Raw genomic sequence first — 27,530 nt, forward strand, 5'->3', positions numbered from 1 at the left:
CGCCTTGTCCAGCCGCCCGCTGTCCCGGGGCCGGCCGCCCGGCTCGGCGGCGAAGAGGGTGCGCCTTGACCGCGGGGCTGCCCTTGTCGCGGCACGGCTCCTCCGACGTGGTCGTGGAGATCTTGGCCGCGTCGCAGGCCTCTGGGCCGTGCTCCTCTTTGCTGTCGGCCTCGGCGTCGCTCTCACCCTCGCTGGGACACAGATCTACCATAGGGGGAGCACAAAAGCCAAGGGGAAGGGCGTGAGCTCCAATCTGGGCCAGGGGAACTCCGGCTCCCCCATTTACAAGCTGTGTGGTCCCCGGCACGCCCCTTAACCTCTCTGTGCCTCAGTTTTCTCATCTGCAAAGTGGGAGTGATGATACCTCACAACTTTAGCGGGATGTTTCCATAAGCTAACAATGAAGGAATTTAAAATATTTAGATAGACCTGAACCCCTTCTCCCGTTGACCCCTTGCCCCAAACCGCTAGTGGATTACTATTTTTTAAAATCATCCATTGAGCTCCTACTGTGTCAAAGCCTTTCCCCTGCCTTTTCCCACTCCACTGCATTTACCTGGTTTTTTAAAAAATAATATTAAACTCATCCTCAAACTCACTTTGGGAACACCTAGTTACTATCCAGAGTCTTTGTTCAGTGAGTGACCAAAATTAACACCTTCCACAAATCTGTGAATTCTTTCAGAAGGATTTGTTTGAACCCTGGCATCCGAATTGGTAGTGGCAGAAACGAACACCCCCCCCAACACACACACTCAGTGGAACCTTCTGTTTGCCCCTGCCCCACAGACAGAGATGGGAGCAGCCCGCTCACTGCCCAGAGACAATCACAGATTCTCTTTTGCTGTCACCACACCCTCTGTGGGTGTCCTACCAGAAAAAAAAAAAAAAAGAAAAAGGGATCCTATTTTATATGTAAGGTTTAAAGGGATTGAAGTCATAATGGACTTTCATTTTAATTCACTTAAAAACAGGTTTCTTCCCGTTGAGAGAGAGAATGCATGTCTTTCCAAATAAATAGTGCTTGCTCTTTAAACACAGGAACTAACTGGGGATTTGAACCATCTTGTCCCCTCCCACTCCCCCACCCTCCCTACTCAGATCCCCATGGCTCTGTCTGCTCTCCCAGTGCCCACAGCTGCTCTATGGCTGGAAGTTTTCTCAGCCACCTTCCCTGTTCCAGGTGGCAGAGAATCCCCTTGCCTACCCCCCACCCCCACCTTCCAACACATTTTAATCTAGAGCTCAAAGATAGTAAAAAGTTAGCAGTTGCTTGGTTGAAAGAGAGTTGAGGGGCAGAGACAGAGAGAAGTGCTCTACACAAGTTTTCAAGGGTGTCTCCACCAAGAAGGAACATGCAGACACCCCACCCTCAGCCAAATCAAGGTTTGGGGGAAGGAGTTCTGAGCTCTCCTTTATACAACTTCGGGAGAGACACACACCTGGACACTCTTTTTGAACTCTGGCTCCTGCTTAGGGGCTTCTAGAAGCATCTGATGTTTTTTTGAAGGGCAGGGTCCCGGGTGGGTGCCCCGCCCCTAACTCTCCCAGCCACCGCCCCCCCAGTCCAGAGTCCTGGAGTGGAGAAATCAAGAGGTGACCAGGCCTACCTTTGAGGTTCGAGGTCCCTACAGTGGAGACAGCTGGAGAGGAGGACTGAGCAAAGCAGTTGAAGGCTGCTTGTTCGCTGGAGGACTCATCCGAGGTGCCGTTCTCCTTCTTGTGTCTGTCATCGAACACCCTCATGGACTGCAGGGTAAGCTGCTTTCTGTGGCAGAAGCCCGCACCCAGCGTTACAGGACCAAACGGACATTTCCCCTCTGTTCGCCTCACCCTGCCCACCACCCATGGACAATACAACAGGAGTGCTCTGAAACCTGCTTGCCCCAAGGCAGCCACAGAGTCCCAAGCGTGGTTCCTTCAAGACCCTGTAACTAGGCTGAAGAGTGTGGCAAGGGGGTGGGGTGTTGGAGGACCCTGGGGCTTCAGGACCAGGGGCTCATCAGGGAAAGGGCATGGGCCAGACACAGCTGAACACTGAACGGCAGGCCTTAAAAGGAGGAGGGCACGGACCTGGGTGCCCAAATTGGTGAACATAAGCAGCCTACAAACTCCCCACTGGTTGCTAAGACTGGGAGGAAGTTGCTTATTTCATGGGGCACTTTGTTTTACCAACACATAACCGGAGTTTTAAAAAAAACCCATTTAGATGTTAGAAATTATCTGATAATGCTCACCCCTACCCCGCAAGGGGATAGGTTCAAAATGTGGCCTGATTTGCTGGATTTTAGAAATTCTTTGAAAGCTGGTGGGGGAGGGGAGAGCATCTCCATATACTATCCAGCTGTCTGCTTCCCTCGAAATGATACGTAGACCCATGAAGGAGGGAGCCACAGATTTTTCAGGGGCCTCAGTTCTGTCGGACGGTATTTGCAAGTCAAGATTGCAAAAATTCCGAAGCATTTTGTGAATGGTTTAGTCCTTTCCTGGGATCTGCCGGGAATGAACCTCAATTAATTAAAAATTAGTAGGCGTCCGTATATATCTGTTACCCCTGACACCTTCCTTTCCAGAGATGAAAATGGTGTGGTCTAGTTCATCTCCTTTAAGGTAACTTGGAGAAGTACACAAAGTACAGCGGCCTGAAGGCCACGAGCAGGTGGCAAGGTGGCACCAACTTCTTAATAGAAGGGCCCGCATCCCACTTCTGGTAGTTGCGATCCAAGCCCTAGAAAAGTGATTCTCCAAATTATCTGAGAAAATAGTACTAAGTGTCTCCGCTCACCTTTTTTCTCTCCTGCCATTTCCAGTGTCCCGGAAACCTTTTGCAAAAGGGTTGTTGTCTATTTTTAGCTGGGTTATCTAGAGGAGGAGACACAAGCAAGAAAGAGACATTGACCTCATTTTCTAGAATGTTTTAGGGGTGTTTTATCCCCCAACTCCGTCTACTAGAAATCTGACTGCCAGAAGCAGTCACTCGGCTATGCCAGGTTAAAGAGAAAGGGAGAGGACATCACAGTGTTCAGTCAGAAGGGACCGAGAGAAAAATCAGAAGAACTGTACCAATGGCTTGCAACTCCCATAGGAAGCCAAACCAGGGATTCCAGACCGAAATTAGACTGTCTGGGCAATGTCTCAATCTGTTCTGTAGGCAGCCTTGAGAGCTTGCATTTAGAAATGGAAAGATTGTCAAAAGCTGTCAAAAGGGGCGACCTGTAGATCTTAAAATTGTGCTTTCATTTTTTTATTTAGTGCAATTAATCATAAAATACGTTATGGCATATTTCCTACCCCAAACACATACACATACACACGCATGCACGCACGTACACACACGCACACACACACACACGGCATACACTCCAACCTTTTCTGTGAATCTAATGAAATGATTTATGGGGTTCTTGCTACCCTTGTGCCAGAGTGGGTTTGATTTTTTTTTCTGGGTTTTGTGGGGAGGGGGAAGGGTTGAGGAATTACAATATTGACAATTACAGATGTCAAAGGACTAAATGACCACTGGAAACATGTTTTCATTTATATGCTCTGCCACCGCCATTAGGTTGGAGAAGGCCTCTGGCCTCTTCGTCTGATCAAAAATGGTACGTTTTATTATTACATTAACAACTTACATTCACAGGGTTCTGGGTCTAGAGGGAGCATGCATTTTGCACGCTGGGGCAAAATGCCATAGTATATACATACAGAGTTCCCCAGAGGTGGGGAAAAGGCCCCATGGTTGTTGGATTCTTGTTTCTTGAAACAAACTCCCGAATGCAAGATTCCAGGGAGAGGAGGTCCTGGTGTCTTAGTCTCTGGATTAAGGCAACATACCTGAACACCCCAAGGGCCAGCCAGAGGACCCACCCACGGTGACAGTGAGTTCAAAATGCAAGGTGTTGTCAGATGAGCTGGAGGCAAGAAAAGCAGGGGTCCTCAGGTGCTCTCCACCCCCGGAACTGCTTGCCACACTGGGAACTGGGGAATCAGCAAGAGTCACTTTCTCTGTGTCTCTCTGTGCACATGCCCATGACCTTCAGGCCACCATAACTTTATATACCAGGTGCTGCCTGCTGTTCCATTTGGGGGGGGACTCCTAATCCAGGGCCTGAGGCCCAAGGGAGGAAAAACCTTCAAATGAAGTGATTTTGACTTTGGTCATCTCATCTCAAAAGCCTCAGACAACTCGATTAGCATGACCCAGTGATCAGAGAAGATTTTTCCAAACACACACACACACACACACACACACACACCCCATAAAAAACACAGCAGCATAAAAGGTAATAAAAACCAGACCAGCTACTCGGGATTTCTGGCTAGGGGAGAAAAGCTGCTCTCCAATGGGATTCTCTTCCCAAGATCCCAAATGGCTTTTGCCTTCCATTTTTAGCTGGTTCCTTTAGAACCTGGAACCTGATTTTTTGATCTTTCTTCCTGGAGGAGAAGAGGCTGAACCTCAAAACAGGAGAAAGCCCCGAGTGGGAAGGCAGAAGTCAGCAGTTCCAGGAGCAAAAGTTAGTCTGGCATCTTTTCGCTCCGTGTTGGATTCCTAGCTGGTCGAGTTTTTGTTTTGCTTTGTTCTGGTTTTTCCCTGCCTCTGTGATGTGCCAGACCCCGCTTCCCCAAAAACTCCACGCAAGGGTCAAATCACAGAAGAAACACTCAGACTCCCATCTCCGATCTTTTCTCACTGTCTCCACCTCACCCGGAGCGGCCTAAAGGTGGGAGGGAAAATATCACCATTAAAAAGAAAAGCGCCTTCGGTTACCTTATCGTTCTGGTATGCCGTCACAGCGATGAATTCGGTTTCAGGGAACAAGTAAGTCCGAAATGTACTATAAGGAAGTTTCAAGATGTCATTGGCTCTCACAATGTGGAACCGGGGCTGGTATTTGTGCATGGAGTTCAATATTGTCTGCAGGGTGGGGGGGCAGGGAGGAGGGGAGACACATCAAAAAAAGATTTAGTGGGACCAACGGGACCTCGGGACCCCTGCCAGGCTGACGTCTAACCCACCGAAGGGTACCACGCTTATGCCGAGCCCACCTCCTCGGAGCACCTCCTTGGGTACATTCCACTCCACACATATCCTCTTCTGGAGAATCCAAATTGCTCCTCAATTTCCAAAGGGTCCCCCCCACCCTCACCACCTAAGGTCCGTTCGTACCTTGAACCCTAGCCTACCTGAGTACCAAAACTATAATTCCCCTGCCACGTTGCGTGATCACTTGGGAAGGCCAAAGTCTTAAAAGATAGAGAAAAACATGCATTTTAATTTACAAAATGATTCAGTCCTTTAAGCGCCCACTAATTGACGAGCCCAATCCACTTAAAGCCCTGAAAGGTTGAACTCTAGAGAGGAATATTTATGCCTTAATCAAATCAAGGGCTTCAAAGGCAATCCTTGCCCGCTGGAGATACTTCCGTGTCATTCACGTCTTCCTGGGCCTAATCTTTCTGCTGATTCCTCGCTTATCACTCGGCTTTATTTTATTGAAATGTTGGGGAGGGTTGGGGCAGGGGGCAAAAGGTGTTTTGATGGACTTTTATAAGCAATTCTGCTCTCCTAAAAATTTCTAAGGACTTTCCCAGTGAATCCAAATATACACTCCCAACACACACACACACACACACACACACACACACACACACACGCACACGCACACGCACACTTTTTATCCTGGAGAGCTCAGACTCATTTCTAGTAAACCTGACTTTCACCTCAACCCGGTATTCTTTTCTCACAAAAGAAAGAAATCTTTCAAAAAACCGCATTCACCCCCTTAACCAATGTAGCCAAGACTTTGAACCTTAGAACTCCCACAAGAAATAATATGGCTGGTTTCAAAACAGCAGTACAATAGCTCAGAACAAATCCCTGGCACACGTGTAACTTTAAAATTGATTTTGTATCTTAACGACTGGTTTTTAACTTCACTGTCAGCCATTTACCAAGATCTGGAATTGCCAGGGAACGTGAGCGGTTAGTGTTATGGCCCCCAATTTTTTTTTTTTTTTTTTTTTGAGAACGCCAGGCCTTCCATTATCCGAAGAGAAACACCCCGGCATCCTCTCTCTGGCTGTTTCGGATCGAACAACTTTGCTACGCTTAGCAAAAGAGAGCAAGGGAGAACTCTGAGCAGAAACTGGTGATTTTTGCAAGGAGAGGGGAAGCACTGCCTTCCCCAGGGTGAAGAAAAGACGAAATTTTACAGACGGGAGCGGTGAAACTTACAAATCCATGTTTGTCCGAAATGTTGTTGGTGAGTTTCAGTTTGTGGAAAGTGACAACTTTGGACATCCACTGTTCCCCGGTAGCAGGGCTGTCTGGGTGAATGTACATTCTCTTTGGCATTTCAGGGTCAGCCTTACCCGCCACCATCCACCGAGAATTATGAAATTTATATCGACAGTCATCAGCAGCTATAATGTCCATCAACAAGATATATTTGGCTTTTTTATCCAGCCCAGAACATCTTACTTTAAATGGAGGAAACATTCGCCTACAATTGGAGGGAAGAGAAAAAAAGAAAGAAAATCACTCAAGACTCTTGGGTTTGATTCTCTATTTACCCTAAAATATTTAAATCAAATTAGAACTTTTCTACTGTGATTGACTGATGGGGCTTCCGTGTCAGCGTTAAGGCCACTGAGAGCAAAATCGTATTCTTCCACGGCCCAAGCATTACATATGCTCGGTTTCTCTATCGGGAAACGTCCCAAGGTTCAAAAGAAGTGAATTGTGGCACTACAGTTCTCTGCAGCGTCTAACACTTTCACCACAATTTTTTCCCTTGTAGGACTTCACCGATGGCCCTCTTTACAAAAGAGAAATTCTTGCCTGTGCTCTTCCCTGCGAGTGTCTACTTCTAAACAGCTTGGGGCAGGATTTAGTAAAGTGGGGTCGGTCAAGGCTAGAGTTTTCCACCACCCCATTGATGAGAAAATGTTAAACTTATCAAGGAAATAAACCTCCACCCAGCCTGCTACAGAACAGGAATCCCGCCGCTGGCGAAATGAAACCGGCCTTCAGGCCTTCAGTGAGTTCTCAAAACGAATTTTGTAGTTGACTCCTGGGCCTGATAACCAATCGGCCCAGCACGCTGCTAACCGCATTTCTCCTGTGGCTCAGGCCGGTCCCCCACTGCAAGACTGTACCACCAAACTGCCTTTTGATTTCCCAGAAGTGTTGGCATTCTAGCATCTTGTCTTAAAAGGAAGCACTCTGCTGTGAAACTGAGGCAGTGTCTTCTGGGTTTGAGGATTTTCTGCCAAACTTTGGCCTCATTTAGCTAGGAAAACCCAGGAAGCTCAAGACATCTAGCAAGGGATTTTATTATTATTCCAGTGTTATGCCTTCATAGACTTCAGCACCATAAAAAAAAAATCAGTGATTTTAAGTGACAGGCCAGTCTCGGTCAGACAAGGACCTTTTAAAGGTGATATAAAATACGGTTGATAAGGTTCACACGTAAAAAAGCAGCGTGTGTCTCTCCACTGGATCCTTGGATTGGCAAACATAATCTTAATTATCCAGAATTGCCTCAACTCTCCCTCAGATTACAGACACGTGAATCGTTGTGGACAAACGAACCCAAATGCCCTCCGATTTCTCTGTGACTCTGCCAGAGGCAAGTTCAAGCCCCCCTGCAGACCCAGGGGCTAGGCTGGAGGGCAGAAAGGGCAAGTGGAGAGCTAGTGTCAGGTCTCCCACGACCACACAAAAGAAAAGGGCGTTAAGTTGTTCTCTCTGGGAACAAAATGAAACAAACCAAACAGAACATCAACAAAGAGGCACAAGAATGGAAAGGTTTGCAACAGTGAATTTCCTAGGGTGGTTTTCTTTCTTCCAGCAAAGGTACCTATGCTCCCTTGAAAAATTCTATCTAGCCTGTAGGGAAATCCAGGATGCAGATCTAGGCAGGAGAAACTACCCCCTGCAGACACCCAGGTAAGCTGAAATTTCCTACCACTGGAGCAGGGCCCGGGAATGCCTGTACACAGTACCAGGGGAACTAAGTTTGTCTCTAAGCCCAAATTAACTGGCAAACGGACTGTTCTGGGAAGAGAGAGATAAGGGGAGAGGGACCTCCAACAGCTTGGGGGGAGGGGACCCTGCTCTTGGCTTACCTTCCCGACTTGGTAATGACCATCTCGGTGCCCCGCTTGTGGAACTGATCCCAAAGTTCTTTGGCCTCGAGGTGCACCTTGGGGTCATCCTCCACCTCTTCTTCGGGCTCCATGGTCTTCAGAGGCCTCAGATGCGCCTGGGGCCCCAGGGAGGAGAAAGGGATGCCGGTCTCGGCCGCCCCCACCAATTGATCCATGATCGGCTTGGCCAGGGCGCCCGGCAGCGAGAGCGCCGCGGCGCCGTTGGGAGGCAGCGTCAGCGCGGGGAAGAAGGGCGGCTGGTGACCCAGCACCGCGCTCATGGCGAAGTCCGGCGCCCGGTGAGGTAGGAACGGATGGTAGGCCATGCTTGTCCCAGGAATGACCGGATCTCTCATGGAGAGGCTCATCCACTCCAGGCGGGGCGCTGGGCTCCAGCCGGCGACAAGTCCGCAGCTGCTGTTTGGTTTTGTTTTTGGTTTTTAACAGCAGCCCATAGTTTGAAAAAGGGGGGGGGGAGGAAAGAAAGGAAAAAGGGAAAAATCACCACTCAAGCACCCTAGGGAAGGGGGAGGAAAAGTGTCTTTTGGGGAGGGGGGATGCCGCTTTTAAAGAGGGCAAGGCGAGAAACCAGGAGACATAGTCGCTTGGGTGACTGTCCTTGTGCCTTGCGTTTTTTAAAAAGCCGCTCCTGGAAGTCGGTTTCACGGGCGAGAGGAGCGAGCAGGGTCTCACCCGTGCCCGAGCCCCGCTGCTTCGCCGAAGTAGACACGGCAACCCCTGGTCCCGGGAATCGCTCCCCAGCCCCCAGTTCTTTGTTGCAAATGCGAAGGGCTCCACTCGGAGACTTTTTACCTTTTCTTCTCCTTCTTCTTCCCCGCCCCCCTGTCTGTCTTCCTCACCCTCTTTCTCGCTGGAGGTGTCTGCAATTGCGCTAGACCCGGCTTCACCAGCGAGCGAGAGAGCGGCAAAGTCTCTCGCCTTAAAAACAAAAAACAACTCTCTGATTTAAGCTCTCTTCTACCAGCGCTATCAAAACTTGAACTGCAAACTGGCTTCCGTTCGCCCTCCTCCTCCTTCCTCTGCTCCGAGCCTCCGGAGGGTGTCTGGGTTGCAATCCGAGTCTTGCCGTGCTCTCCTCCCGCGCCTGTCTTCCTTGTCCTAAAACGTGAGCGAAATCGTTTCCTAATCTGCGTCCAGACGCGCAGGGCAGGGAGGATTTACGGGGGGGGGGACTGAAAAGGGGAGAGAGAGAGGGAGAGAGAGAGAGAAACAGAAGAGAGCGAAAGGGACGGAGCGGGAGAGGGAGCGCGAGGAGAGGGAGGGAGCGAGAGCGAGCGAGCGAGAGCTCCGCGCCACCCTCCTCCGCCTCTAGAATTCCCCGGGCGTCTGCTCGGCGGCTCTAGAAGGTCGGGCTCTGCTGTGGGCTGTGGGGAGCCGGAGGCCTCTTGATTGGCTCTTTGACGCTTTCGGACCAATTGTGTTGCTGCATAGGCGTGGTTTTCACAGGTCGAGTGCTGGGGGATAGAGCCGAGTTATAAAAAGAAGGTGTCGGAAACTGTAACGTCGCAGCGCCGCATCGGTACTACTGCCTGTCCTGTGAATATGTCAACATGATCAGAGGGAGGGCGGGGAGCCACTGGGGAGCGCGCGCAGAGTCGCCTCTAGGTGGCTTATCGAGAGATCGCTGCAGCTCCTGAGCTTGCTCGCCGGCGCTGGCTCAGCCCACGTCTGAAATGCCTCAGTCATCCAGCCCGGGATTGAGGGAGGAGGCAGGGCCCGAGAGGAAGGGGGAGGAGGAGGGAGCGAGCGAGCCGGGCCAGGAAGGCGGAGAGCGCGCGGGGCGCCGGGCAGGGGCGCTCGCCTCTCGCGCGCTCGGCTCGCCTCGCCTCTCCGGCCGCCGCCGCCGCTTCTCTGTGCGGCTCACCCTCTCGCCGCGGCCCCGGGAGAGCCAGGCGGACGGCCGAGTCCCCCGCGAGCTGCCGTTCCGCCGCCGGGCGCCACAAAAGGCGGTGGTGGCGGAGAGGCGAGCGCCGAGACTCCGGGCTTGCGCGCTCTCCAGCCCCACGTGAAGCCAAGCTCCGCCCGGCCGCCGCTAAAGGGCTCCCGAGCTCGGGTGGCTCTCGGCGCCGGACTCCCGGCATCGGGGCTCGTGGTCTCCCGGGGCACACGCGTGCCGGGGGCCGCCCGTTTCCTCGGGCCCCAACCGAGACTGTGGGCGGAGACCCAAACACCCCGGCGCTCCTGCGCGCCGACACGCGCCAGCACCCTGGGACCCAGCCACCCGCGGGAAAACACGTACACGCAAACACGTACACAGCCTGCGCCGCGGGCCCTGGCTGCGCTCCCCTGGGGAGGCGGACTCGGAGATTGTTCGGAAATGCATTTACCAGCTCTTTTAGGTCTCGTCTTCTATCTGAATCCGGGCTCCCCGAGTTCCACCTGAATGTGTGCGTGAGTGTAGAGCAGAGAATGGAGACCGGGACAGAAGGAGCGCAGTGAGGGACTAGGTTCTGGGCCTGCCCCCGCGGAGCCGCTGCCCTCACCTCCCCGGCCAGGGGCGAGCCGGTCGGGGGAGGTGCGCCCTCCTTGTATCTTCTCCAGGCATCGCACTTATCTCTCCGTGCACCCGGGGACTTATCTCACCAGAAGTCGGGGGTGAATTTGTAAAACAAACCGTGATACGCCCCCACCCCAGAGGCGAGGTGACTGGTGCAGTTCAGGTAGGGTGGGGGCCTCAGCCCAGGGTGAAGGGGAGGGAGGTAACTTACAAATCAGACCTGTCGCCGAATTGGTATCTGTTACTGCAGGTCCCTGTCTGGGTCACAGGATTCCCCAAACTCACATTTCTCGCTTTTGGGGGGGGGCAGTGAGTTGGGCGTCCCTGCTTAGATGGAGGGAGATCTTGGGGAGAACGTTCTTTTACTCTTCCTGAGTTGAGAGCTTCCTCGAGTGGAAAGGAAAGGAGAAAGGGCTGGTTTTGGGGCCTAGGGGGTTAAGAAACCCAAGCCTTGGGGGGTGTGTGTGTGTGTGTGTATGTGTGTGTGTGTGTGTATGTGTGCGCATCGAAAGCCAGAACCGTCCTTAGTTTGCCTTGTGGACCTCCAAGCCCCCAGCCCCCAGACTCCGAAATGGGAGAAAGTGGAGGGTGAAAATGCATTTCTTTTGTAGGCGACCGCCTCGAGATAGGGGCGGAACTTTTGAGGCGACAAGCTTTTCCAGCCTCGCATTTTTGACGCACATGGTTAAGAGCGCTTGGCGCCAGCGCTGAGAATTCCCTGAAGTCACCAGAGAATGGAGTGGTTCTTCGAACTCCGTCTGGCTCGCCATCTCGCCCCTTTCTTTCCCTTTCGGCCTGTCTTTCTCTGGTGCCCTCTCGGGGTCTCTCTGCCGGTGGTTGAGAAGAGAGAAAGAGAGAAAAAGAAGAGGCGGCGGGGGCCCAGGGTGTCGGCTCACAACGCCCCCCCCCTCCCGAGTCCCTAGCGGCCCCGATCCTGGAGGGTGCGAGAGGCCAGGCCTTCCCCTTCCTTACGCCGTCCACCGAGGTCACCGCAGGGTTTCACGAGTCTCTGGAGACCCAAACTCACCCCTGCCCCACATTGCTCGCCGCCTGAGCCCCGGGGCAGCGCCGCGGCACTTTCAGGAGCGGCCCCAAATCCCCGCGATCTGGTTTTGCCTGCACTCGCCAGCCAATCTCTGCCCCGGCCGCTCGGAATAAAAGGAAAGCAGTTCTGCTGGCAGAATGCGACTGACCCCCCTCCTCAGTCTCTCGGTGCCCCAAGCGTCCAGATGCTCGGGAGAGAGACATTTTCACCAGGTCCTCCGCTTCCTGGCCTCCCTTCAGCCTCGGACCTGGGAAGGAAGCTTGCTAATTTCACTTGTAAATATCTCGACTTGCCTTTGGCCCCAGAGTGGACCGAGCTGGATCTCTGGCCCTCACACCGCCCCCTCCCTCAGATGCCTGTTTTTGCCCGCAGCTCTAACTTAACCCCGGGGTCATCCCAGTTGCCACTCCATATCCTCACTCCTATTCTTGCTTGCAAGAGGTGGGGGGGGGGAAGAGAGGAAAGTTTGCGGGGTTCTGATTCGAAAATGTCCACGTCTTGCTAATAGTCTGCAAACTTCCGCCAATTATGACTGACCTCCCAGACTCGGCCCCAGGAGGCTCGTATTCTGCAGGGAGGCCGCGGTAACTCGGGATCAAAAGCGGGAAGGTGCGAACTCCTCTTTGTCTCTGCGGGGCCGTCGCGCCCCCCTCCCGGTGGGTGATAAACCCACTCTGGCGCCGGCGGTGCGCTGGGTGATTAATTTGCGAACAAACAAAAGCCGCCTGGTGGCCATCGCATTCGGGTGAAACATTGGCCAGCGCCTTCTGGAGACTTGTGCCAGGCCTGGCAGCCGGGGGAACGCACAACTTTTGCGCGCCCCTGGCCCACGGCTTTAGGCTCCAGGCGCGGGGTCTACCGGCCTTCTCTCTCTCTGTTTGCAGACCCCCAACATATCTCTGCCCGCCTCTGCGCTCAACAAAAGACATTCGGGAAACACTGAATGAGTCTGCCCCTCGGCAGAGTCTCAGGAGCTGGCGGGAGAAGGGAGCAGGGGGGCTCAAATTTGGATCTCAGGAGACCCACGGAACTTTTGATGTCCCCCAGATCTTCCCGCACCTTTTTGCAGGCCTGATTTTTTTTGAATTAAAAAAACCTACCTCTCCGTATCTGTAATGCCTACAGTGTTTAAGGCCAAGCGGGGTGTGTGTGTGCGCGCGCGCAGATGGTAAAGTGGGGAAGGGGCAGAGCAGACTCAGAACAAATTTCCTATACAGACACACAAACGCGAAACCAAGCCACCGCCCAGGCCATGGCTGCAGAGAAGCCAGCCTGGCTACGGAATCGCCTGGGAAGCCTCTGCTGGATCTTACTTTTCCCCACGGCACGGCCTGCCTCAACCTAGAAAGGGGACCAACCGACCCTTTGCTGACCGAATAGTGTTTATCTGCAGTTTACAAAAAAAGGGGGGGAGGAGGGGGAAAGGATGGTGGGTAGGCGGGGTGGTTTACTTTGGCAAGTTTGCTGTAAATATTCCCTTCAGCATGTGTGAGGTCTGGCGAGGGACTATTACACGCTTATTCCCTCTTAAACTTTCACCCCCGTTGGCCGCGGAGCTTTTTTCAGTCCGAGGTGTCGCTAAATTGGAAACTCTGTTGACATAAGGACATCCGTGTTTCTCCAGGGGTCTGAGGCCTAATTAAGAAGTTTCCTACGGTGGTCGGTCAATACATAAACTTTTACTGGGGAGGGGCTCTCTGGTCGCCTGGCAGTGTAGTGATGGTTCCCTGTTTCTGCTCAATCTCCCTGCCCCCCACTTTGGATCTAGGCCCCCCCTTTTTTTAATTGACCAGCTTTGAAACTAAGTGTCTGCTTTAGGGCTCCCATCCTCCTCGGCTCTCCATTCTGCTAACTGGGGACTTGATTTTCTTACCGTGGATCCCACCCCACACCCGGGGGAGTCCCTCGCTTACTGTTTGTGATTCCTGCTGCAAAATGCTGCTAGCACCCTCCTCCCCACATTAGCACTCTGGTGCTACCCCAAACCTTGACTTTGCTGTATGCAGTTCTGAACCCAGTGGAGGACCTCTGCATAGACCAGGGAAGCTAGATTTTCCTCCTGGAGCTTTGCATTCACTGGACACACACACACACATCCACCCCAAGCTTGCCTTAAGAGCTCAGTTCCTCCCTAGCCAGGAGCCTGCAGGATCATTCAGTTTGATGGAGAATTAGCTTCCCTATCTTTCCTCCCTCTGGGGACAGGTACAAGCCTCTTGGTTGGACCAGACAGAGTACCCATCTTTTATTTCTTCTCTTTTCTTTTTTTTTCTTTTCCTTTCTTTTCTTTCCTTTCTCTCCCTTTCCTTCTTTTTCTTTCTTTCTCTCCCTCTCTCCCTCTTCCTTCTCTTTTCTTTTTCTTTCTTTCCTTCCTTCCTTCCTTCCTTGGTGTCCCTGTCTCTCTGTACATCTTTCACTGTAGATCCGTTCTTGCCCTGTTTCCCTTGAACTTTCTCTTCTCTCCCTTGCATCTGTCTTGTTCTGTTTCCCCTTCTTGTCTGTCTCTACCTGCCCCCCAACCTTTAATTTTTCTTGTTCCTTCTGCTTCTGATTTACTCTTTCCCACTCTTTCTGCCTCTCTGTCTCCCTTTCTAGTTTCTCTGGCTTTCTTGACCCTCTCTGAATTCTCTCCTGCTTTTCTGTGTTTCTGGATTGCCTCTGTATTCCCTCCCCCACCATCTTTGCCAGTAAGGAAGACAGGCTGGAGCTACCTCTTCTTAGGGTTCAAGCTGACACCTCCCCCTCATGCCCTTGGCTAGGAAGAAGATAAGGTGCCCTGAGAGATAGAAAGGGGTCTGGGCCCATTTGTGTAGGTCAGAAGTATCACCTTCTCCTTTTGGGATCCCCAAAGTCAGCCTCCCCCACCCCAGAATCTCTCCCCCTCCTTTCTATCTCCTTTCAAAGGCAAAAGCCCAGGGTGGGAGGAGGCACGTCTACCCTACAGCCTCGGCTCCTAGTCCCTGCCTTGCCCCAGCAACACAGGGCTTTCCTGTAAGGCACATTTCCCTGTCCTCTGACAGCCCTCTAAATTATTGATCAGGGCGATGCAGTGCAGAGTCTGAAGTGTGTGTGTGTGAGAAAAGATTGTCAAAGTTGTCTAGCTCAGGGAAGCGGTATTTTTAGTAGGAGGCTCACTTTGGCGCCAGTTGGTTTATGCTCTTTCTAGAGCATTATCCGTTATTCGCTTAATCCCTGCTTATCATACCTCCTTTTAATGTAAATATGGTTTTGGCAGAAACAAAATGGAAAGATTTCACCCCCTGCATTATTCTTATTAGCACCTACCTTTCATCAAAGCTGATCGCCCTGGAAAATGGCAAATTTGTACACGGCTAGTGATTTAGATAAATTGGAAGGGAAACGGGGGTGGGGGGATGAAGTGTGTGTGTGTGTGTGTGTGTGTGTGCATGCACGCGTGTGCGTGCATCTAGGGAGAGTGCCTTTTATACACTGTGAAGGGTTTATCTCTCTCTCTCTCAGGAAAAGGAACTAATTGTGGTTTCCTAATTTCAAACCAATCTACATCTTCAACGTTCCCTTTGTGTGTTTTACCCAATTACTTAAAAAAAAAATAACGCATGGACTTTTCTTAGTCCAGCAGAAATGAATTCACGAGGAAGAGGCCGGAGAATTTTTCCTCTCGTCTTATCTGACCCAGAATCAGCAAGACGCAGGCCAGAGCTGGCTTGGCCGTCAGGCACTTTTGACCACCCAACACCTTTGTTTAGTCAACATCCTCTTTCCAGATTTTCAGTCGAGACAGGTAAGGGTGTCAATGGTCCCTCGGCGATTAATGCCAAGAATCTGGCTTGTGGGGTGGGGGTCCAAGGGACAGAATACTTTAAAAAGCTGGAGGAAAAATACCTCCGTATGCTCTCCCATCCCCGATGTCAGATTGGGGGTTCCTCTGAATGGGAGAGCTGACTTCCAGGGTTCCGCGCTCCTCCCCGTTTTTCGGCTCTGGTGGTGGTGTTTGGTGCCAGTGGCTGGGGGGCAGTGGGGACGGGGCCCAGGGAACAGGGAGGTGTGTCAGTGAGGGGGGCACGGCTAATGACATTCCACTACTGTCAGGAAGGTTGGCAGGGCCAAGAAAGATCGGCTCCTCCAAAGCTGAACTAACTGTCCCCTCCTAGCCACAGACATGTTTTCTCAGTTGGAGCACAATATCCATTACTGTTTCCCGTACTGGGTTTCAGTTAAAGAGGGTGAGTGCGGAGAGGGACGGCAGGAGATAAATGAAAGAGAACAGTGGACACGGAAGAGTGTGTGTGTGTGTGTGTGTGTGTGTGTGTGTGTACCTGCTCCTTGTCAGCCCTCCATACAGCCAAGGTAATGTTTTCATGACTCCCCAACCCAGAGCAGATAACACACCCAGAGATTCATATCCAGCGAAGCCCCCAAGATGAAGCTGTCCCTGGGGAAGCTATGGCTTTGGGGAGGGGTTTGCCTTCCCTAGGTGGGCATGGGGTTCCAAGGACTGGAGGGGTGTGAGCATTTAAGGTTCCAAGTCTTACTGTCACATCAAAAGCTGCTAAAACCCCTTCTCCCTTGTACAATCCTATGGAAAATGGAACTTTTGGGGGTTCTAGGACACAAGGTGGCAGGGAGGGATTTCACCTGCTTCTCTGGCCTGCCTGGCAGGTAGGGGCCTCTGACACCTGCTGCGAAGGCTAGGGTGCGAGCCCTAGATTCAGGGTCCTGACTCCAGGCCTGGTCTGTCCCCCAGTAGCTGCCCCACACCCAAGGAAGCTCTCTGGCCAAACCGTCTCCTCACAGTTTGGAACCCAGCCCCAGCTCCTCCACCACTCTGTCTTCTGTGATCACTGACCCTGGACCAGGGCCACTCAGAAAACGGGTGTGGAGAGGGGGCGTCGCTGAACCCCAGCGTCAGTCTTCATTACCTGACAATCTGGGTAGCCACCCCCTCCCCTGTGTGGGTAAAAGAAACTTGAGGCCTCAACAATGTGTCTTTAAGCCGGAGGTGTCTTGCTCCCAAACAAATCATCCCTGTCTGCAAATAGTACCCAGCGAAATCCTGCACAAGTCTTGCAGAAGATGCAGGGGGGTGGGGGGTGGGGAGGGGGCAGCTGGAGGGACTCTTCTCTGTCTCCCAACCTGAGCTCCAGGTCTGGGTGACAGTGTGACCCTGGCGACCCCAGAAGCCTTTAAAAGTCTCCAGCTTGGGGCTTGAATACCTGAGGGCCAGAGAAGTCTCTTTTCTTTTTAAAATTTTATTTATGTTTAAGAGGAAGAAGAGCGAGGCAGAGACACACACACACACACATACACAGAAAGAGGGAATGTTTGGAATTGTCAAAGCGCTTTTCCTAAGAGTTGCTTTTGCTGGCGCCCAGACCTCAGTTCATTTCATCTCCAAGCCAAATATTAAAAATCCTTCTGGCAGTCGGGCGGGAGGGCAGAGAGGAGCGGCCTTCCAGATCTAGGAACCTTTCCTAGCAATGTCTTTTGCAACTTTCCCTCCGAAAAGGAAAACTTGCGCCCCCTCCCCACCCCGTTCCCCAGCAATGAGTGTGAGGCAGCGACAGCCCAGAGCTCCCCGTCAGGTCCTCTCGGCGATGGAGTCCGCCCCGGGGTGCTTCCCCTACCCCAGCACCCGCCTTACCCGGGTTCCAAATACGGAAGGTGGACGTGTTCCGTGCGGCTCCAGGCCTCGCCCAGCGCGGAACCCGAGGAGGCGCTCGCCGCCTCGGATTACACCCGCACCCGGGGGGCGGCGGGGTCGAGGCTCGGGTCCGGCCCGGCCCGCCGCACCGGCCTGCAGGGGAGCAAAAAGTGGGGGGGGTCCCCGCACCGGCTGGCCTGCCCCGGCCCTCGATCGCTGGGAAGGTCCCGCCAGGCCCGGGAGTCCCCGAACCACGCGCTCCGGCTCTCGGCGCGGATACCTGCTCTCCCTCCGCAGCTACCGGGGCGGGGCGATCAGGCTCCCGGTGCGAATGCAGAGAGCGCGCCGGCCCGGGCCGCGGAACGCAGGCCTTTCCGCTTCGAGAGCTCAAACTAGGGTTACAGGGGTGCGATAAGGAGCACCCCCTCTCGCCCCAACACCCAGCGTCTAAGTTGTCTTTTTATAACAGTGATTCCCACCTCCCCCTCCACTCCTGCTTGCAAAGGGCAAATCCGGAGTGGTTAGTAAAGACCTTCGGCGCAGGGGGTGCGGGGGTTACCAAAAATCAAGGAGAAATGTAGCACTCTCGGGCTCTCAAAGTGATGGAAAAACAATTGCAAAGAGATAGCCTCCTGGGGAGAAAAACAAGGCAACCGAGCTGAGTCCGGAGAGAATCATCGTGTACAAAGAGAGGGTGGGGTGCGAGGGAGCGTTCTCCTCTCCCACCGCTGGGGTGTGTTTTTACATGTTTTCTTAACAGCAAGTTCTATAAACAGGTCAGCCCTACACTGCCAGCCGAGGGAGTTTGAGGCCGTGTCTGGCTGCGGGTGCAGACGCCTCTCTTTCGCGCTCGCCCCCCTACAAGCCAAACGCGCTGGGGGCAAGGCCGGGGAGGGGGAGCGCTACCTCCCACTTCTGACTCGGGGGGTACAGTTGCTTTTGAAATAGCTCCTCTTGTCTTCAGACTCTAAAATATGAGTTCCCCACATGTCTGACTCTGGTCTTGTGGTACCTCAAGCAGGGTTTGGGGAGTGGGGGTGGGGGGCTGCTCTAATTACCTCTGCGCTGAGTGGGGGTGGGGGGATTCTCTCTTTTCAGCCCGGCCCTGCTGGGGTGCCGGGGCGCATTATTAAACCCAGACGCTCCGTCCAGGAATTGGGGCCATGAGGAAAAGATTTACAATTAAGCCAATTGGGGCCGAATACAGCCATCCAAGTTCGCAGGTGTAAATAATGCCTTGAATCTTTTTTTTTTTTACCCTTTCCAAGGGACTTCATTTCACCGTCCCCCCCTCCCCCGCAGCTCCCACCCCTCCACGATTCGAGTCCTTTAGAGGAAAGTGCGGAGGAGGAAGACCGGTGGGGCAGAGTTAGGATTTTTCTATTAGACAAGTTAAATTATGATGTTGCACTCACTTTTATGTCGTGTATTAATGCCGTGAATAACCAGGACAACTCCTCTATTTCATTTCTCCGTCTAGAATTGGAGAATTGTTGGAGTCACTGCAAGGCCTCTTGAGTGTGGGTTATGATTTATTTTTTATTTTTTTATTTTTAGGGAATAAGACAGATTTCAATAATGATAATGGAGTTGAATTATTATAAACTTTTTTAGTTGGGGAGATTAGGTGAAGGAGAGGTAAGGGGCCAAGAAAAAAAAATTCCCTTTAGTTGGAATATCAGAAGATTGCCCCAAACTGAATCTGGAGGAGAGGAGAGCCTGGCTTTCTGAGCTTTCTAGGGCTTTATTTTAGACCTGCCTAATGTTCGGGGAGCTTGCTGAGCCATGTATGGGCCCAACTTTAGGGCTATATTCCGTTGCATTATTTAAATGTAATGGAATATGCGTGTGTGGTTCAAAATGTACTATGTGGGTACAAGTGTGTACATATGGACATTCCAAGTAGCCCCAAATATGAAATTAAATCTCAGATTAAAAAATGCATTGCAATCACACCCCTCGGGCAGACTCCCATTTGATCAATATAGACAGAGTTAAGTTTGTTTTGCAGCTTCGCAGCTACTCCTTTTCTCTCCGAGCAATACAGTCTGTCTGTTACAAATTACCAGGGAATTGGAGAATATGCCCCCCGCACGCTGTTGGTCGGTATTCTTAGTCTTGCACTAACCCGCTCAATAATATATGTAATATGTGTGTACACAGGCACTTTTCCAAAAAATTAGCGATAACATTCCGGGTGTATGAAGAATGGTGTTTTTCTCCCTCCGCATTTGGGATTCGGTGCGCGCGACATTGCCACTCCGGACACCCATCTCGGGGGATAGTCGCCCACGGGGATCGCGGGGGAGGAGGTTTTCCAGGCTGGGTTGCATGCAAGGGCAGGGAGTCAGAGCGCCTGACTCCAACCAGGATAAGGTCATAGGTGTAGAATTAGGGAGGCAGGACTTAACACGTCCGTTCGCAGCGAAGGGAGAGCAAGAGTCACAGGATGAACCCCCCCGCCCCGCAGCCGCCACAGGAGTTTCCAGCAATGGCGGTGCAAGCACCTTTCAAATTTTTTCTCCTTCCTTCTTTTCTTTCTGCTCGCCTTTAGAAAAATTCCCTGTGCCGTGCCTGTGTTGGGCATAAATAAAAGGGGGAGGGTGGTGTTGAACGCCGGGTGAACCCGAATCAGCCTCAAGCCGCGCGGGAAGTACTTGGGGAGGCGAAGGAGATAGCTGCGCCCTCATCTCCGGGGTAGGGGGCGGTGGGGGGTAGGNCCTGGAGAAGCTCGCCGGGAGCCTCTGCGGAGGGTGCCCCTGCCGTCTCGCCGCTGGATGGCGCTCGGGGGAGACGCGGCGGCGGACAGCCGTCCTCCGAGGGCCCCGCAGGGCCTGAGCCAATCTCCACCGACGCGCGCGGGGTTGGGACCTCAGTTTTGAGCTACCGCAGTGGCAGTTCCGGATGCACCAGGAGACCAAGGCTGTTCCTGGAGGCTGGGGCGGGAGAGGGTCCCTGGAAGTTGGATCCAGAGAGGCTAGGCGAGAACCGGGATGTGCGGGAAGGGGGTTCTCAGGGCAAAGTAGCGCCTCATTTCTTAGGCGCCACCTGTACTCGGTCTTGTTTACCGAGAAAGGTGTGTGTGTGTGTGTGTTGGGGGGAGGGTTCTGGAAAGAAGGACAGCCAGATAGGTGTGGAGATGCAAAACGGGTACCCGGTTTGCAGAACCTCCCGATCCCCCACCCCCTTTTGCAAAGGCCAGTCCTGTGCTCCCCTGGGGCCACACAGGCTCGGTGGACATCGGAGTGGCTGGCCGTACCAGCCTGAATTGTACCTGGAACTGGGAATGTCAGGGTTGGAGTTGTACCCTGATCTAATGGAGCCCTCATTTGGAAGTGTCTCTTAAGGCGCCAAGACCTCTTGTGCAGCCAAAGGAGGAGCTGTGGCCACCGTATTGGGAAGAACAAATTCATCCAGCACGTGTTGAGCACTTACTGTGTACCAGACACTGCGCTAGACTTTATGATCTGGTCAAAGTTACTTAAAGAGCTAGAAAGGAAGAAAAAAAAATCAATGATAGCCAAACAGGTTTATTGGCCACATGGTCCAGCTAGGAGAGTCTAATGTTAGGTCTCTATTTTGTAAGCTCCTGAAGGAGAGGACTGACTCATCCTACCTTCAACTCCTATCACAGATCACAGTGCTACCTACAATTGGTAGGTGCTCGGTGAATAACCTTTCAACAGAGGAATGAGTCAACGAAGAAGGGGAGAAGGACAAAAGGGGCTTCTCCGTGCATTTGGAAACAAATGACCACTCCCAAAGTGCATTTTTAGAAAACCAGCATCAATCTTATTAGATGCTCCCTAAACAGATTCTGATATGTAAAGCGAAACACTCAAAGGATGGTAGTGGGAAGAGAAGTTTGGTGTAATGGATAGAAATACCCACTAGGTCATCCCACAAATATTGGGTGAGGGGCTTCTCGGTCCAGGTACTCTGCTAAGCGCTGGAGACACTGGGTCCTGGCTGGCTTGATGCTCATTCATTGCGATGAGTCTGTATACGTATGAATTTCCATTTTAAAGATGAGGAAAGTTGAGGCCCAGGAAGGGTAGGGTGGGAGAGGGCTTCTGTTCAAGGTCTCAGACAGGAAGGCCAAATTCAGTCCAGCCTCAGCTTTTCTGCCTGCTGGGGAACATTTGGCCAGGTGGCTTTCTGTTCCAAGGAAGAGGCAGCAGCGACAGGGAGCCCTGAAAATCCCGATGGCCCGAGACCTCACCGCGGGCTCCTGGCAGTTTTCAGGAGTAAGGAGTCTACACCCCATCGAGGCTTCGCAAAGGACTTTCCCCAGATCTGCTCACCGCAGCTGCGAGCCCGGGGCTGTGCTAAAGGATCTAACTTCTAGACTCTTCCATCCGTTTCTACCAGGCAGCGCCTACACCTTGCTAGGACTGGACAGTGTTGTCACTCTTCACGGACAGAGAACTGTGGGAAGATAGCTAGGGAGTTTCACCCAAGGTCGCATTTGCTAAAAAGTAACAGCAGAGAAGCCTTTACAACCCCTTCCCCCCCCAGGATTTTACGCTTCTGGGCAGACCCCCTTCCTCATTAGTACCCCAGTGACCAGCACAGTCTGGCACGTTCAATGTGTTCATCAAGTGTTTGTTGATTGAATAAACTAATCCTTTGTTTTTTTGTTTTCAATAAAGCCCAGAACTAAAAAAAAAAAAAAAAATGAAACAATGATCGAATAAAGGAGAGTGAGGTGAGAAGCTCGGTTTCCCAACGTGCTGCGCAGAGGTGGGGCTGGCTTGGGTCCCCCGCGTTCTGGCCCAGCCACTTCCCACTAGCTTTACAGAGACGGCTGTGATTTCCTTGCATTTATGTTTTAATCCTAGATTTCGTTCGGTTGATCGATGAAGGAGACAAGTTGACCCACCGTGAGGTTGACCCACCGTGAGGTCAGTATAATCGATGAAGTCCCCACAACCGCTGGGAAATCACGGCCGAGGTGGCGCGCTGGGTTCCCACCAGAAGCTTTCGGGGATTTGGAGTCTCTCGATCCCCGCAGTCGGTATTGAACTGGAGGGAGGATGGGGGTAGGTGGGCGGGAAGAAGGCTCCAGCCGCATCCTAGTAAGCCTCTGGGTCCACCAGGCCGGGGGAGCGCTCTCCACTCACATCCAGCCCTGCGGAGCGCTCAGGAAGCCCACTGGTAGATTTCGTTCTGGAGCGCCTTGGCCTTGGAATCAAGCACCAGGATCATTGCGCAGCAGGTCTGCTCTCCGTAGCCCGGCTTCCTCGTCTGCGAAACGGGGTTTTTATGAAATGCTGTTTATTGAAGATGGCATTTGTGAAATGCTCAGGTGGGTGATAACGTTCTAAGAATTTTCCCACCCATCCGCTCATCAAATATTGCAATCCGAGGAGGCAGGAGCCTTCTCTGTGAGCTCCATTCTGTGGATGAGGAAACTGAGTCATGCAGAGAGATACAAAGACTTGCCCGTGGTCCCACAGCCAGTATCTTCTGGAGCTGGGATTCCACCTGGGGATTGTCTCTGTTATTGTCTGGCTTTGAACCTCGAGGCAAGAGGGGCCCGGCGCTCACACACAGTAGGCACACAGGGCTCACCTGTCTGCTTTACTTCTTTGCCCTCTATGGGGAGAAATTCTACTTAACCCTTTCCCAGGCTAAGCTGGAAACTGCCTTGGCCCATGGGTCCCTTCTTTCTGGAAGCTCAAGCCACCGGTTGGGCGGGGTGGGGGGGAGGAGGGAGTGTGAGTCTGACAATCCTTCTTAAACTCTGGCAATCCTGGGCTTTCAAGATTTTTTTTTTTTTTTTTTTGACGAAGGAAGGAGAGTGTGTGTGTGTGTGTGTGTGTGTGTATGTGTGTGTGGAATCAATATGGTCCAGACAGCCCTTCACAAAGGGGCTCCAGTCGGGCGCCTCAGCCTCGAGGCCCCCGCCCCACCGCCCGTGGCGAATTAATTGGGTCCTGAAAGAAGGGGCGATGTAGCTTCCAGTTAATTAGTCAAGAAATGAATCAAGCCCCAGCGGCTTGGCAAAGGCCCCTGGGGCACGGGTTTTGTGCAAGCCAAATCGGTTGGTGGGGCGCTCCCCTTGGGCTCGGTAGGGCGCGGTGGGGAACCAACCGAGCCGGGGCGCCTCTGGCCATCCTGCGCCAGGCGCCTTGGGCCGGGAGCGGGTTCATGCACTCCCTCGGGCTCTCGCTTCCGTTCTCTGCTTCCCTGTTTCTGTATCTCCTCTCTCTCTCTATCTCCTCTCTCGCTGCTTTTTCCCCCTTTTCCATCCGGGCCAGAGCCTTCTGTTCTCCCCTTCTCCCTGAACTTTGCGTGGGTTTCCTATCCCGGCTCTTGCTTCCCCTCTCCCTGCGGCGTGGCTCCCCAGGTTCTCAACGGAGACCGGTCGTCTCTCTCTGAAGTCCCATCTTTGGGGCACCTGGGTGGCTCAGTCGGCTTCGGCTCCCGTCATGATCTCGGGAGTCTTGGGCAGGGAGCCTGCTTCTCCCTCTGCCCCCACCGATGCGCCCTCTCACTCTCTCTCTCATAAATAAATAAAATCTTAAAAAAAAAAAAGTCCCAGTCTCAGCCTAGTAGGATCTGGAGCTGGGTGGTGTGAGGACAGCGCTGGAGATGTTGAGAATCCTTGACTTAGGGAGACCGGGTGGAAATGAGCCCCAACTTTGGATCTCTGAGGCCTGCTGTGTGTTCCTGGGGACAGGACCTTCATCCTGGGGTCACCTTGGATTGGGGCTCTGAACGGTGGTTAGGAGAGACCTCTAGGTGGTTTTGAAAGAGCTTGGTAACTGGTTCTCTGTGTCCCCATATGATAGGGACTTAGAATTAAGGCAGAACTGCAACACACAAGCAATGATTGGGCGCCTGCTGTGTACATTCTTTCTGCAGGATCTCCAGTCATTCCCTGTCAACCCAGGCAGGGAAGACCAGGGTGTTTTCATCAAAAGCAGTTCTGTTGCAGGGAAGGGAGGGGAGGCACAGATCATAAACCCAATTATTTCAAGGTCTTTTGTGCCACGTGCCAGCTTCCTGCACTAAAGGTATGGAGGTAGGGAACTCAAGGCTCAGAGCCCCATAATGGTTTTCCTGGAGGCACCCCGCCAAGGGGAGACGAGGCTGAGGGTTCCACCCTCTAGGGAGGCGTTTGCAGGGCTACCTGATCTTTTGTCCTCCTGGCCTGGCCTGGCCCGGGATGCTTATGCACAGGCCCAGGGTCGCCGGCATCACCTCTCCTCCTCCGCTGGGCGCCAAGGCCTGAACCCCTCGGACTCTGTATGTCTCTCCCGTCTTTTTGTCTTTGCAGCTCTGTCTCTGCTTTAGTCTCTCACTCCCTCAGTTGCACCTGGAATCCGGACTCTGAAGTGGACGTCAGAACGTCCAGCTGCCGCCTCCCGCCGGGATCTGAGCCGCGGAAGCCAACCTAGTGGATCNCCAACCATGCGCTCCCTGCCGTGCCCAGCGCCCAGCCCCTTCCCAAGCCGCCTCCAGGAGGTCCCAGACGCCAGCGGATGATTTTGNTGGATCCCATGCGCTCCCTGCCGTGCCCAGCGCCCAGCCCCTTCCCAAGCCGCCTCCAGGAGGTCCCAGACGCCAGCGGATGATTTTGGCGAACGCCTGCGTTCCCCACGGCAGCCCGGACCCGCATGTTTTCTTCCTTCTTTTGCCGACTTGGCTGACTTCGGCTTCACTCGAGGCTCAGAGGTGCCTGCGCCGTGCTTGGCTCAGCTCCCGCCGCTCGCAGGAGGCCCGGGACTGCGGTTTCGGCTCGCCGCATCCCTGCCTGGCGCGCACGCAGCACTTGGCGAGCTTCCCGCTCGCGCGCTCGGCGCCAGCGGCTCTGGGCCTCAGTTTACCCGCTCCTTTCCCGTTAGGGAAGCGACGGTCAGTGGTTAGAGGAGGAGGCAGGGAGAATGGATTGGCTGGTGGTGGGAGCGCAGTTGGTGTGTGTGAAGGGAGGGGGGAGTCAAGACGAGCCATGCTTCCTTTCCCGCTCCCCTTCACCGCGGACTTTTTCCCACCTCCACGCACAGAAGAGGAGACGAAACGCTGGTGCTGTCTCGCTTCCCACCCTAGGAATGGAGCCCACCAACGCCAGGACCCCAGTCTTCTCTAAGGGCCACCCATAGCCCGTGCCCCTGTGTGGGTGTGCCGGGCTGTAGGCGTGGACAAGCCTGGTCCTCGCCAGCAGGTGCACGCTTGGGGGTGCCCGGAGCAGGTTCCTCCGTGGCTGCCTGCTCTGCTGGGACTGCTGCTGCTGGCCTTGGGACGTTTGCACACCCAGCTGTGGTTCACTGGGGCAGTGTNCGTTTGCACACCCAGCTGTGGTTCACTGGGGCAGTGTTGACACAAGTCCTACCGAGCTTTGAGAGGGGGCCTATCAGAGCCTTAGAACTTCGGATAGTCCATTAGCCCTTCTAAGCCTCAGTTACCTGAAAACCAGGATAACAGGTCCTGCCACAGAGGACATGGCGGGGGGAAATGACATCAGGTGTGTGCATTGCTCAGCCACACCTTGGCACATAGTAAATGCTCATTAAACATTAGCCGTTTGGACACCCTCAACTCTCTGCGCCCAGTCTGTATCTCATCTACTCTTAGTATATGCTTAGTATAAATCATATACGTTTGAGTACTTAGTTTTTATCTGTATAAATTTTAGAAGACTACCTAGCCTATATTGAGCCCTGGTCTCTGTTAGTAATACTCATGCCCGGGTCTGTTCCCAGCTCTGCCTGGAGCTCCCATTCTTGCTTGCCTCCCAAGTAGACACCCTGGTGAGATGCTTTCTCAAGCTTCCCATTCAAAGCTTAATGCCTCTTGGGCCCCCTTCCCAAATCCCAGGATCTCAAAACTGCAAGGGATCCTAAGATAGAGTGCTCCCTTTCTCCCCTTGCATTGGAGTTAGGGTCCCAGCTGGGCTTAGGGACCAGGTGTCCTGAATTCAAATCCAGGCCTTCTCCACCACCCCAGCCCTGGCCCCAGGCCCCAGGTCTTCTCCAGCCCCCTGAGGTGAGGGAAGGTTTCTCAGATCTCTTGAGGAAAAAGAGTTTGTGGAGGATGAAGGAACAATGTTATTGGTGTGTGTGGGGGTGTCTTGCCCTCCATCAGAGAGGCAGGGCTGCATGGGAAGGCATTTCAGGCTCAGGGTGGGGCCCCAAAGGCCTCTGGGCTCTCAGCGTAGCTGTGCGTGACTCCCAGGCCCAGGCTTGTAATCAGCAACAGGAGCCCACCGCCCCCTTCCCTGGTCCTCTGGGGTCCTGCAAACCATGGCAGGGGGGCAAACCAGCCTGACAACTCCGCGGTGGGGAGCAGGGGGTGGGGGAGGAGAAAGAAGAGAAAGAAGGATGGAGAGATGGAGGACAATGACAGGGAGAGAAGGACGGAGGGAACACTTGGGGAGAAGAGGGGAAGGAGAGAACAGAAAGAGAAGGACAGGCAGATACTGAGAGACAGAGCCCCTTACAGGCCTGGAGGGGCTGGGGGTGGGTGGGGAGGGACCTGGAGGAGAGCCAGGGAAGGGGGAGAGAGGCAGTGTGGGAAAGGACAGGAGACAGGGAGACCCATGTCAGGTGGGGTTGTGGTGGGGGCCAGAAGACAGAGAGAAGGAGCAGAGAGAGGACCAAGTGCAGAGACAGAGGGAAGCGCAGAGATACAGAGATGACAGGGACACAGAAGCTGGGAGGGGCAGAGAAGAGAGACAGTGCAGGTTGGGGGGGGCAAGGAAGGTGCGTGGGGAAGGCTGAAGCCACTGGGGAGCGCACAGCCCACCACACCCCTGCCGCCCTCCTGCTGTATTACTTAACATTTGGAGATTATCTAGCACCGTATAAATGCCTCCATTAAATCATGACTGAGCTGCTCCAACTGACCAGTCCCCGAAGTAGCCTCCAGCCCTCAGGGAATATGGTTTTCAAAACCATATAAAGCATCAGATACCAGCAACATAGCAGATAGGTTATCATTCATTAGGGGTTTCCAGGGGCCCCCCTTCAAGGCCTTGGGGTGAGTGTGGGGAGAGCCTGCGAGCCAGCAGGGTGCGGGGAAGATGCTGTGTTTCTCTCTTTTGCCCGCAGGCTTGGCGTCCAAGCCCCTCTCCTCCCCCAGCGTGCAGCTGCTCAAACCCACAAGGAGGGTTTGGTTGGTGGGGTCTAGTTGGCCAAGAAGAGGAAGCGTTCCTCTGGAGTCCTCCAGGTTCCCAGAGTGCATTT

General features: G+C 53.3%; 1 protein-coding gene and 1 long non-coding RNA gene across 2 annotated transcripts in view; one reads left to right on the top strand and one right to left on the bottom strand.

The window, feature by feature from the left end:
• The window catches only part of TBX3 (T-box transcription factor 3), a 13,544-nt gene extending 3,671 nt beyond the window's left edge, over positions 1 to 9,873 (bottom strand). The window contains 8 exon segments of the mRNA XM_034637976.1: positions 4 to 57; positions 59 to 204; positions 1,611 to 1,768; positions 2,786 to 2,862; positions 4,772 to 4,918; positions 5,188 to 5,247; positions 6,239 to 6,506; positions 8,134 to 9,873. Of these exon segments, the coding sequence (XP_034493867.1) occupies positions 4 to 57; positions 59 to 204; positions 1,611 to 1,768; positions 2,786 to 2,862; positions 4,772 to 4,918; positions 5,188 to 5,247; positions 6,239 to 6,506; positions 8,134 to 8,522 (1,299 nt within the window). The 5' untranslated portion in view covers positions 8,523 to 9,873.
• Positions 9,874 to 15,190: 5,317 nt separating this feature from the next.
• LOC117795182 lies at positions 15,191 to 22,642 on the top strand. The gene is made up of 3 exons (XR_004619035.1): positions 15,191 to 15,480; positions 22,182 to 22,244; positions 22,440 to 22,642. It is a non-coding gene; the product is annotated as an uncharacterized LOC117795182 (long non-coding RNA).
• The last annotated feature ends 4,888 nt before the right edge of the window (positions 22,643 to 27,530 follow it).

The sequence above is a fragment of the Ailuropoda melanoleuca genome, chromosome 12, assembly GCF_002007445.2.
Source record: "Ailuropoda melanoleuca isolate Jingjing chromosome 12, ASM200744v2, whole genome shotgun sequence".
Lineage (NCBI taxonomy): Eukaryota > Metazoa > Chordata > Mammalia > Carnivora > Ursidae > Ailuropoda > Ailuropoda melanoleuca.